This window comes from Cyanistes caeruleus, chromosome 1 (genome assembly GCF_971803275.1).
Source record: "Cyanistes caeruleus chromosome 1, bCyaCae1.hap1.1, whole genome shotgun sequence".
NCBI classification, from domain to species: domain Eukaryota; kingdom Metazoa; phylum Chordata; class Aves; order Passeriformes; family Paridae; genus Cyanistes; species Cyanistes caeruleus.
Window position 1 is genome coordinate 56,350,682 of NC_141701.1, and position 13,060 is coordinate 56,363,741.

A 13,060-nucleotide genomic window follows, 5' to 3' on the forward strand; every position below is an offset into this window, starting at 1 on the left:
ACATGCCACTGGGAATTCAGATTCTGGTTTTATTGACTTCAGTGTCACTAAGATGTAACTTTTATTCTATTTTTCACTTAACTGGGTGTTTTTCTGTCTTGGTCCCAGCACTGCTCTGATAGTCCCATGTTCAGGGGGAATCATGGGATTTTTTTTAATGAGGAAGTCAGTAACATGTTATGATTGAACTTTTCCAAATGCAAGTTTAGGAAAAGTTTTCCCAAATCTGATAAACATCATCTTTGGTTCCAGCACTACTGGGACAGCTGCTAACTGTTCTAAAACACGTCAGCATGAGCTGAATTCTTTAGAATTTGAGTCTATAGCATTGCAGCTATTCTTTAATATCTATGTGGTTGACATAAAAATATGATTTTGCATTCCTACAGTTAATAAGAATATTAAGACGTTTTTAAAAGCATTGTGTAAAACCATTTTGGATTCAAGCTTCAATATACATTTCCAAAAAAAAAAGAGTTCATTGCATGAAGAGATGTACTTTGGAAGTTTATTTTTTGTTACTAGTTAAATCTCAATTTCAAAAGGAAATATGAAGTAGGAAAAGTATCAGGTTATAGAATAGGGTCATCAGGGTTACCTGAGTTTCATCACTGGCTTTTCACATGTGGTTTCCCATCTTGCTGATTAAAGCAATGGTTGTATGAGATTTGCAAGCCCATCTGAAAATGCATCTGGCACATCCTCTTCCCAAGCAGTATCCTGCCACATGCACCATATCCCACCTCCAGGACATTTTAGAACGACAGTAGTTCTGTGCTTACCTGACAAACCGGCATCGTGTTCAAAGGACAGTAAGTAAATGAAGTGGCATTTGTGGGACTAATCCCTTTGAAACCCTTGGCATTACTTTCACAGGCAGTGCTTCAGGTAAAAAAGATGTGCACTAGTTATTTGTCAGTCCTAACGGACATAACTAAGACTTACTAAGTAGAAAATACACAAATATGACACTCTTAAATTTTGAAAAAGAATTCTGACCCTAAATTATGCCTGAGTTGGGTCTGGGACCTTTTGCCTTGGCTAGGAATATGCCAGCCATTTGTGTCCTCAGCCACAGGAAATACCCTCTTCTGCAGCTCCAGGAGGAACCGATGAAGCACGTCTGCTCTCCAGGCCCCCTGGCACCGTGGGGCAGTATGAAGTTAATCCACTGGAGTCTATGTCCGTGCTGAAAGGCTCCACAGCCCGGTTACATCTTTCGTGTTGGTGTTTCCCCGCTCCAGGTCACAGCCTCGGCTCAGCGAAGGTGTCCCGGGCGCAGACATTTCCCAGCTACCCGTCGGAGCAGGGCGAGGAGCACCAGCAGTCGCTGTCGCTGGCCAGCAGCTACGCCTTCAGCTACGGCTCGGGGCTGGTGCAATGACAGCCGGGGGCTGCCGGCCGAGATGGACAGATGAGCCTGGAGCCTCCCGCCAGGGCCGGGGAGCCGCTGGCCCCCTCTGCACCCACCATTTGCCGTGAAAACTGATGCCTACCAGCTCCAGCCGGGGCACCGCCAATGCGGAAACCCGGAGAGGCGGCTTCCCCGAAGCAGAGGCTAAGTCTTTCTTTATTTATTTTGCCGTTCCTTTTGTCGATATGTTCAGAAAGGAGGGGTTGGGGGGTTGGGGGGAGGGAGGAAGGGGGACACGTCTGTGTTGTAAGAAAGTGGTGGAAACAAATGAAACTGTATTGGTTGGTGTGAAGGTTTCTGCATGACCGGAGAAGGTCCCTTCTGGGGCTCCATTGCAATGGCGCATTTGACACTGGGGCCTTCCTTCCCGCCCTCCCTTCAGCAGGCCAGCCTGTCTTCATCCACAACCTCTGTAGGTCCTTGCCACGGCCTACAACTCCCACTGGCGTCGCTGAAATGTCGCCAGCTCAAGATGCAGTGTCAGAGCTGCAGGGGTCACCTTCAGATCCGAGTGGGTTCACTCACTGCCCTAGAGGTTGGTTGGGTGTTTTTTGAGCCAGACACCAACAAGTACTGGGGTAGCAGGCTAATACGTTTTGTCAGGAATAGGGTTTGATGCATTAAGGTAAGGTTATTGCCTGGTCCAGCTCTAATCTTAAATTCCTGGGGCACAAATTCATCCCTTACACATGCAATTCTCATGATGCCCCTAAGAGCTGTGAACATCCCTACAAGCAGCACAGTCTTGTCCTCAGAACTGCTGCAAAGTCTTCTTGTTCGCAAACCATTTAGGTAACCATGCCTGCAAGCCTAACTTAAAAAGCGGGAAAACTGTTCTTCAAACAAAAAAAAGTGGGCCACTTGCCCAGCTGGCAACCACCCACAGCTGGGCCAGACATGGTAGAGCCGAGCTCTGGTCTTGTCCTTCTGGTCAGCGTTACTTTGATTTTCTGTGTTTCCTTCTCAGATTTCTGTTCTAGATGCACATTGTATCTTGTATGATCACGTGTCAAGCATCTGTTTACTTTCAAAAGGAGGATGAGTACCTCTCAATGGAAATTTTCTGTCTTTGGAAGACGTCTTTAAAAAATGAACTGTTGTAGGTGTTTGTAATCAGTAATGAGGGAATAAGTTGGAAGGCATACCTGTAGGTGGGGAATGAATTTTATCTATCCTGAACATTTAGACTTTTGTAACTGTTATGAAATATTTATGTACTCCTTGTGATGCCCTGAAATGTTTGAAAGTGTGAGGAGAAAAATCTGCCCTCTTGTATGATCTGAGGAGCCTTGTATTCTGTTCCCAGTGTGAAACTATTGCCATGATTACCAGAGGGATTCAGCTCATTGGTTGTTTCTCAGGACGGGTTGAGGAAATGTATCAAAGAGGAGACACATAGACTCTTTTCCAATTAAACAATCGGTTTTATGTACTATAATTTAACTGAAAAAGTGCTGTTGGGTTGTTTTATATATGCACATTATATATATATATATATATATGTATTAAAAGGTATGGAAGAAACTTCTGCTTTTGATTAAACATTTACTGATATGGTATGGTCAGCTTTCCTCCAACCATTTTCCTGGCTAAGAGGCCTCGCAGACTTACAGCTTTCTACACCTCAGTGAACGGCTGCTGAATAAAAAAGCTTTGTGATCCACTTGAATGAAACAATTCTACCCAACCACAATCACCTTTATTTATTTTTCCCGTTTTTCCTTGTCTCATTCACTACCTCTTTTCCTTCTCACAGTGCTGCCATACTCAGGAATAGAATGGCTCCCTACAGAGAGTATTTTGATGAGGTAAAATGAAAAACTGCTCTCCCACGCTGTCAGGACACTGTACCCATGGTTCTCTCAAAGCTGTACCCACCAAGGAAGCTTCATTCACACTTTTATTTAAGAAAAAGATTCAGCTGACATTTTGCTTAGGGAAAATTTCCAATTTGCAAACATTAAATGCCAAATGTGATACAAAAGCATAGATATTCTGCTGGTGTAATTCTGTTACTCAGCACAGCTTTGCCAAATATTTGCCTTTTGGGGAAATGGTCAGGTTTTTTTATTCCTTTGCAACTGGGATTCTTTCATGTGCCCTAAGAATATATATATTTTCTTTGAAACTCCTTAGATTAAGTTTGCAATATGTCCTACAGGTTTCAATGCTGTGTCCAAGTAACTTTTTTCTTCTGTGTCTTAAATAGTAGTCATTTAATAATTCATATTCTACATAGTCAAAAAGTGGGGAAAAGGTAAAACAGAAGAATATCATAACTACTTTATAGTAGTTTAATTTACATTTACTTTAAGAACCTATCTAAATCCTCAGCCTAGTACTTCAACTGTATTCCGATAAGAAGCGTAAGGTCTATATAAAGTTCTCTTTTTGTTTCCTGGGGAACAATTGCTGTCTGTGGCTTTGTCTTCCTATGCAGTAAATGAGTATTGTCAAGTTTATGAAAATGCAGATGCTATTTTCAAAGAAAACACACCAAAAAAGGGAGGGAAGGGGGCATTATAGCAGTTTTGGCTAAATATATGGCCATATATAGTAGTTTTACTAATCATTTTTGCTTTTATTGTGTAATGCAGCCATCTTCTCAACTCATACATTTATAAAATGTGAGGTCTCATACAATACCCAGAAAATTGAACAAAGCTGGAGAACACAACCAATCTACAGCAAATCTGACCTGTTTGGAACCTGTTTCTTGTAGAGACCGAACATAAGCACACTAGAATTTGAAAATGAAGGTGCAGCTTTACAATGTACTAAGTTGTCTAAGACAACTGGTAACCTGAAGCACAAAAATATTCAGGATCCAGTGGATGCTGCCACACTCCAGAAGAGCAGATGATATCACTGTTACATTGGTGTATTCACATAGCTTCCACAAATGTTCCTCAGAAAAGCTCCACGAGAACCAGGCAGACACTGTGATACCAGTTTGACAGAAAATCCTGTTTTCATGGAATTGCTTTAATTCCTGGCATATGCCTGTTGATTACCTAAGTGATGGCCACTGAGACTACTCTGTACAGCTCCTAGTGCTTCCACCAGAAGGAAAACTCTCTTTTGAAGCACACGGTAGAGCTGCTTGCCTAGAGACTATAACGGCCTTTAAATAGACCCAGGGACCCCATGGGACCCTGTTCCAGTCTCGGCTTTCTTCCTGTGCAAGGCACACAGATAAGACGTCTACTCCTGACCCAAGAGTTGCTCTCTGTTTTCAGCTAATGAGCTGTGAAGGGATGGAGGGCAACAAAATGTCTGCAGTGGCAACCAGGTGCAGCTGGTATAAATGGAACTTAGCATTAGTACATGATAAAGTAGAAGAAATAAAATAAAGCCTTCGCTTTTATTTTGGTTCTGAGGATGTGTTATGAATATATAACTGTAACCATGATTTACATTTTTTTTTAAATCACCCTTTGATAACAATATATTCACCCTTATGAACCAATAACACATGGCATCACTAAATATAGTTGCTAATATATCTTAACTGTGAATGTTATAGATTGATGCATGCTGGTACTTTTGATTTTGAAGTCACTTGGTGCAGAAAAAGTGAAATTGAAAGAGACTGCTAATAAATCATCAAATGGTGCTAAGGAACTTGAATAATCATGTTTTTTAAATAGCTATATGTCATTATTTATAGTTTAAATTGTCTGTGAGTGTACTCATTTCAAACAATTTCATCTGCCTATGTAAAGAAAAAGAAAGGAAAATCTCTTGTAGCAGGGAGTTTGCTGTTTTACTGAGTAAATATTTAGAAATTATTTTTTGTGGCAGACACATGGTCACGTGTATCAAGTTCTGTCCTTGGAAGGTTTTGCTGGGTTTGCTTCCTTCTTTTTTTGTTCTACAAAAGCTACAAGTAAAGCTTGAAAATGTATTGACAAACCAAAGAAGTTTGTTGACACGTTGACAATAGCTGCTCTCTTCTGTTTTGTCAAAAGTCTACCATGACATTTCAGGAAAATACTTCATTCCACAACACATATATAGAAATCCTGTTGGGATGCAGAAAACTATAATCAAGTTTTGTTCTAAGTTAATAAGACCTTGCTGGAAGAGGGGTTGAAATTGAGTATCTGAGGGCAAAAGTGTTTTAAAGTGCTCTCTATAGCAATAATTTAAGTACAAAATACAGCCTTCAGGCACCCATTTATTTAGAAGTTGCCAAGTGCAGGCAATCTGTGACGACCCTTACCTGCTTACGGCAAAGAGAAGAAAAAGGTCAATCATTAATCATATCTGTGTATTGCATTTATCAGAAAAAAAAAATTATTTCATGTTTGTTCAGCTATCCAGTCTACAAGGCAACGCTATGAGAGGAGGGTTTTTTGACATATTTGATCTCTAGGAACTGACAAAGCCCATCAGCCTGTAGCATATAAATCTCTACTCAGACTTAGCTCACCAGCCACATGTGCTAGTTTTCAGCTGGTAACCTAGAAACTGCAGGGTGGTTTTCCATTAGAAAATATAACTGTCTTGAACAGCTGTGCATTTGAGCATGAAATATAGAATTATTTACAAAATACTAAAAAGGAAGGAGTAATGAGTTCCAATTAATCTCTGCTTTAGTGTTTAATTTTAGTGTATTTTGGCTCCTTTTTATATCTGCTGCAAAGGAATAGTGTGGCTTTTATCCACACACAGAATGGAGTGAACAGTGGAAAAAGTGTGAGAAGCTGCTCTTTGATTACAAGAATATATCCAACAGCACTGGAAAATTTCATTTTTCCATACATCATCCAAATACTTGTGACTTTTTCCAAACACACTTATTATAAAACAGGATATATTAGAATTTTACATTTTTCACCACAGAGAACTGGTCAGAATGCCTGCCTATGTTTTGTAAGTAGAAGATAATGACTGTGTGACACCACTGTAGTGACATAACTTTAAAATCAAAGGGCTGGATGTATGGATTCTGCAGTTATAAAGTCTTGCACTACATGAAGGGTGATGTGTTTATTCTTGATATTATAAATAAATGCTCATTTTTTATTTTAGATAAAAAGGTGAGGTGTATTGAAAACAAGGACAGGTTTATGGTGGAATGAAAGAAACCGTAAAGAATGCCGACTCCCTTGTTGTAACCAAAAGTTTGTCTCCATGTCCAGGTCTGTAAAAGGTGATGGATGAAGGTGCTTTGTGTTCAGCAATTATTTAAATTGCATTCTGCTTAGAAACCTAAGTATTAGAATCTGCTGGTGAACAGGTGCTATTGAAGAAAATGGAGGTTTCACTTTGCAAAGATCTTTACCTGCTTATGCAGCTCAACAGATTTTTACAGACACAATTAAAACAGATATGAAAGTAACTGAGGTTTAAGTATGATTAAATATAATTAAATTATTTTACAATGTCCATATTGTTATGAATATTGCAAGCTGCAATGGAGACAATATTTCCTTTTTAACTGAATGTAAGCTCAAAAAATAATAGGCTCTTTAGTATGAAGAAGTTAATCATTTTAAATATCACATTTAAAGTCCCAAAGAATGAAATTCATTGGGGTTTTTTGTTGCTTTGATACAGAAATCCTCATGAGGTTCAACAGATTTACTATGTTCTCTTACAATCCTGAGATTGTCAAGTGCATTAATATATTTTACAGCAGATCTTTTCCTGTGAGAATATTTGACATGAATGAAGTTAGTTTTTAATCAGCTGACACATTGTTTTCAGTCTTTTTAAAAATTGTATGATAGCAAGACAGAGTGGGCATAGAAAATAGCACAAAATTAATTGGCTGGTTTGGCAATTCCATACCAACAACCAAAATAAGGGTTTCAGTTAAACATTTATTTTCATCATGGCTCCTATACTTAAAACAGAATAAATTACATAAAATAAAATTATTCTTGGGGATGTTAATTGTTGCATTTCCTGAGTTTCCATAGATGGTGGGCTGTGACAGGAGATATCCAGAACAGTTTTTTTGAAATTGTTTTGATTTGAGATGGTTACAAGGAAAAAACACATTTAAAAAAAGTGTTATGACTTCTTACCAAAGAATGATATAACCTAACCTTTTATTTCTTTGAAAATCATCATTACAGAAAGGTAGAGAAATTTATGAAAGGAAGTTAAAAATGGGGTAAAATATCGACAGAAATAAAAACAGATTCTCTAATCTTTAAAAAGATCAGGAGAAATTGGCAAACCCTTCAGCACACAGCAGTGAGCCATGTTGAGTACAAAACAGTTTCCCGTAGCATTCAACTTCTTTTTCTCTTCCTTTATCAGGAGCTGGAAGCAATGATGTGCGTTCAGTCTAATTCACAGCTCCAGGTCACTCTGTACTAATGGACTGAAGCCTGATGGACTTGTTTTCCCTAACCTGGCTGGAAGCTCCGAGCACCAGTCTGCCTAACCTGCGTTATGCACTATAGAAAAAAACAGTATTTTGCACAGTGCACCACCATTGTTATTGCACAACTTTGTGAAACTCACTGCAGACAGATATTGACAAAAATATGATTTAGAATATTTCACAGCTGATTGAATTCTGGGTGATATCTTCCTTTATGATCCATAAATAATACATACAGAGGTGCTCAACCTTTTATTCTTCTAATTACAAAATGTTCTGACAGGGTTCTGTAGGAAAGTTCCTTCCATTCTACCATTGTTGGGTAAACTATAGACGTTTCAAAGAAAATAATAAATGTCTGCTTAAGACAGTTTTATTTCAGAGGAAATAAAAAGGTCATTAAAAGAGATTAATTTTCATTCATGTAAATATTTCTAACATACATTCTTCTTTTCAAATACACATATAGACATTAAAACAAACAGAGAAAAGTATTGAAGAAAGAAATTGAAAAAAAATATACTGTGTTTTTTTTATATCTTACTATGATAAGCTATTGATCACTTAAATTATTTTATAAAGTTTAGTGGTTAATGCTACAAATTAATTATTTAGTATAACAATCTAATTGAATAAACTGTTGAGAGCTGTTAAATACCCTTTAGAACCACTGAGATTCTTTTTTTCTAAAACTACAAAGTTGTCTTTTTAAGTAAGCATAAGTTTAGAAGAAATATGTCAGCCATGGGTAGTAATTCACATTAATTATTTTATCTAACTATACAGGCTAACAATGTGGATAGTGTAGAAATAATCTTTGGAAACTTGTGTTAGATAGATTTGTACACTTTCTTTGGTATTTGTAGCTCAAACATTATATATCCTAAGTTATATGTAGGGATATATAATTTTAAGACTAAAGCACAGATAGTAAGGCAAATATCCAGCTTTATAGATCGAGCCTAATCAGGGCCAGGAAATTAGTCAGAGCAGTGGCACTAGTCACTCCTGTGGCATGGTGGCTGACTGCCCCAGTAGTGTGTAGAGATAGATAGAGATAGTTGAGGCTATCTCAATTTTCCTGAGGCTCCCCTGCTTTAAAAGAAGTTTTGGCAAACTCATCACTTGTTTATCCCACCCAGGTGCTCTTCCTCTTAACTCTCAATGCATTGCACTATTAGAAAAGAACAACAACAACAAAAAAAAAAAAAGGCAGGGACAAAGGCAAAGACAAGGAGCCTCTTGGTGGGGGAGTGTCCTACCAAGCCCTGCAGCTTCTTCTTCATCCTAAAAATATTACTTGTTTCTGTGCAGGAGCCCAGCTTCAGAGGGCAGGGGAGAGAGCATGCTTACTTGTCTGATGCAGGCTGAGAGAGAACTGGGAAAGGTCTCCCATCTCCTGAGTGATTTGGCAGGTATGATGCTGGATGAGCCAGCGTTTCGTGTGTCAGCGAAAAGCCTGGTCCAATTTAGTGTTTGGAAGACTGCTGTGGGTCTCTAGCCTTGGGGTGGAACTTTTTGCCTGAGATCTCAAAGGAGCAGTGGCCACCCTGAGCCCACAGATACCCTGACACCACACCCCAGGCACAGCTATGAAGGTATGTCTTGCATTCTCGTCCCAAATGGTGCTCCAGGAATGTCTGTGATTTGGAAATGTCTTTTATGTTGCCTTGCTTACACCTTGAACAATACAGTCCAATAGCTTGGTGGACAGCTTCTACTCTGTAACCTAAAAGAACATTTTAGCACCTACCTTGTAGACAGATGGGCTGGTTTTGGAAACAATCCTTAGTGTCAGACTTACAGAGCTATTCAGAGGATTAACTCCTATTGAGCATCTCAGCTTTGAAGGAAATTGCAATAGGGTGTACTCACTGAGGCAGAGTTTCAGCTACTGTAAATAAATACCATTGATTTGGGCTTTCACAGAGCTCCATAACAGAGTATATTATGATGCACATAAGACTTAAAAATAAATTTGAAAAATCAGAGTCCTGGTGCCCTTTATAAAATCTTTAAATCTTTATAATTACAAAAATCATCATCATCCTTAAAAAAAAAACACACACAAAAAAGCACACAAACAAACAAAACCAAAAAGACACCCCCCTAGAAATGAAACTGCTAGTGAGATCAATCCTCTGAACAATCCTCTGAAGCTGAAATCTTTCCTTTTTCTGAAGTAAGGTTTCTTATTTGGAACTCTCAGGAGTAAACTAACAAATGCTGGTAGCAGCTATACTTCAACTGTTCTGCCTGCTGTGTTTCCTTGGTCTTCTTCTCCTGTCCCCTTATCCTGGGATAAGACCTGGAGAGGAGGCAAGTGTTTAAGCTGCACAGTATAGCTAGAACAAGCTATTTCTGAGCATTCTTGAAAACATGTAGGTGCCTAAAAGAGAAAGTGGCTGGGAATTTAGGTCAGGTGGAGGTCATAAAGAACTATTGCTGAAAGAGGTCACTGCTGAACTACCCTGCCAAAAGTGGGGGTGTGGAGGAGTCCAGTTTCTTGTGTTCCTTGGTGGGTCCAGCCCTTAAAACAGCGTATTTCCTCACAGAAACATTGTCTTAGCCCAAGACACACAGCCAAGGGAGAGCAGAAGACTAGCAGAAGGAGCAGTATCATGAAGGCATTACAGTCCCAAAAGTTCCTTAAGGTAAAGGAATGTGTCTGAAATTAATAAAAAAAATAACAGGTTCTAACTTTCACCTTCTTTCGTAGACTGTGAGTTTCTTTCTTGTCCTGTTCATCCAAACTCTGGTGACTGCCTTTCCTACGTTCAGAAGTCTTTTTCAAAGAGATGTGAGTTTGCACCCTTTAAAGATTTAGTTGTACTATTAAGCATTGAATATTCTTTTGAACATCAACTTAAACATTTCCCTTTTTGACCCAGTGAAAACATTAATTTTAGTATTACGGAAAAGGTTTTAATCTTTTTTTAATCTCATATATTCATTTTCAAATCACACAGACAGTAGTTACCCTAGAATACCCTTCAAGGTATTTAACACTCTGTTTTTTAATGACAACACATTTTGTTATATTTATTTCCTTTCAGCAAAGTTTCTAAGACCTTAAAAAACCCATAGAACTATTTTACAGTTTAGATGGTATGCTGAGATGATATCCATGCTATCCATGGCTGTGTCATTTTGCTTCATTGATTCTTTTTTCCTTCCTCTTAACTATTTGAGCGAGTGGTACAGCATGAAATAGCACAGTAATTGTTGAACATAAAATTTCCAAATTACAGTTGATGGAGTTTATTCAAAAAAAATGAAGACATTTCCAAAAGCAAAGGACAAATCTGTGGGAAATATTGAAACTAAGCAGCAATAAACAATGGTTTGTTTACACTGGAAAATCTATTTATGTAATCCAAACAGCAAACAAACTCTTACTGGGTCCCAACCTACCAGACTCATAAAATATTTAAAGAGTTCTAATATTGCATTTCAAATTGAGCTTTTGGAAGTTTCTCTTGTGTGTAGCTTACTAGTTTTTAAACCAATGAGAATACTGATAAGTTTGGAGGTATTCTTGTTTTTAACTTGTCACTAGTTCAGCTGCTGTTCACTGATATTAGTATGGGTACAAAAATTAAGCTGTTGTTTTGGGACTGTTTTTTGAAAAAAAAATAACATACTGTTCTTATTATGCTATGTGTGATGTGATTTTCCCTGTGGATTATCCTGGTAGAACTAATGTTTACAGAATTTGAATTAAAACAGATTACACACCTGCAAAGGAGTGCACTACAGATTTTTGTTTCTCTTCAAATCTCAAAAATAAGCAATTGTTTTGAAAAGACAAGCTGAAAGTGCCAGGAGAGAAAAGAAATAAGGGCAGTACCACAAATAATCAAAACAGTCTGGTATTCCAGATATTTAACCTCAACCTCTCCCCTTTTTTACCCTCAGTAAAGCAGGGATGTATTTTGACTGTCTCTAAAAGCAGTAAAACAATACCATCTTCTCAGCTTATGGATGTTTGTGTATCTGGACTCCAGTTGAGACCTTCTGTGTAATCAAATCCGTTACATTGTCATTTTGGCATTTTTCTATCGGGGGATCATGTGTGAAATGACCCAGTGCTACAAGGTTTCATTTGTAAGGCTGTGCACAACTTAGAATTACATGCTATGACATTTGATAACTCAGGAAATAAACAACCAATGTTAGTAGTATGGTTCTGTGTATCCTCATCACCTAATTTCACATTCAAGCATTTGTATATCTGAAAACCTTCGGCTAGTGAAATTTAAAAATAAACCAAACATCCATCGCAACGTGTCCTTGTTCAGGAGTACAGAAAACCAAAACAAGATGTTTTTAATGGTATACGATGTTGTAAACAAATCTTCAGTATAAGTTGAAAGGACACTTTAGTTTAGGATTTTAGATTTTTAGCTGAAGTGTAGAGTAACCACATGATGCTATTATTGCTCAAATAGTGAAGAGAAGCCTTGTGTCCATGTTATTCTCAGAAGAACCTAGGCTCCTATTTTCCTGTGCACGCAAAGAAAGCTTTCCACTGGAGAAGGCTGCGCAAAATGTGCTTTTCACTGTCAGGCTGTGATGCTCTTCCTAGCCAGCCAAGCAGAACCAGTACCTGACTTGTAGGCAGACTCTTGATGCCTCCACCACTAACCCCTTTCAAAAAAAACCCAAACAAAAACCCCCCAAACGCTGTCTCCAGCAACATTTTTATGTGTGCTTCAAGAGAGAAGTGGAATCAGGCATAGGTGGGCCAGGCACACAGTTTGCAGTAAGCAGACATAGATGATTATCAGCTGTCATGGTAACACCTTCGCTCACTGGGATTCTGTCCTCAGTAATTCAGCAGATTTGTAAAAGGCCAAAAGATGCATAGATCCTAATTCTCAGGTCTGCCTTCTAGTTCTGTTTGTTTAAGGATTATTTTTTTTTTGTCTGTTTGTTCAATTTCTGTGTGATTTCTTCTGTAGGTTTCAGCAGAATATATACATATGCACACATACAACTACATATGTATGTGTATTGTTTTGTAAATGTTCTCAGTCATGCTTTCTTCTGCTTTGCATCATTTACTCATATACCTTCCATGTTCTCATTTATTTTTTGTGCAATTAAACCTTATAATAAATTATTAAATATAACCTGACAGTGACAGAGTCTTCCTGTTTTGTTTTCTTCTGGGCGTGGGGGGGAGTGAAGAGGGTGAAGGAGTGGGGGAGGAGAGCAGGGGCTACACTTCAATTGCATCTCCAAAAAGAAAACACTAAAATTACTGTGGCAAGTGGCAAGAAGCCTGTAAAACCACAAAG

General features: G+C 38.4%; 1 protein-coding gene across 1 annotated transcript in view; it reads left to right on the forward strand.

Annotated features, from left to right (window-relative positions):
• The window catches only part of DOK6 (docking protein 6), a 253,203-nt gene extending 240,300 nt beyond the window's left edge, over window positions 1-12,903 (forward strand). Inside the window, exon 8 of the mRNA XM_086893825.1 lies at window positions 1,245-12,903. Coding sequence (XP_086749951.1) covers window positions 1,245-1,384 — 140 coding nt within the window. The 3' untranslated portion in view covers window positions 1,385-12,903. The remainder of the gene's footprint in view (window positions 1-1,244) is intronic.
• The last annotated feature ends 157 nt before the right edge of the window (window positions 12,904-13,060 follow it).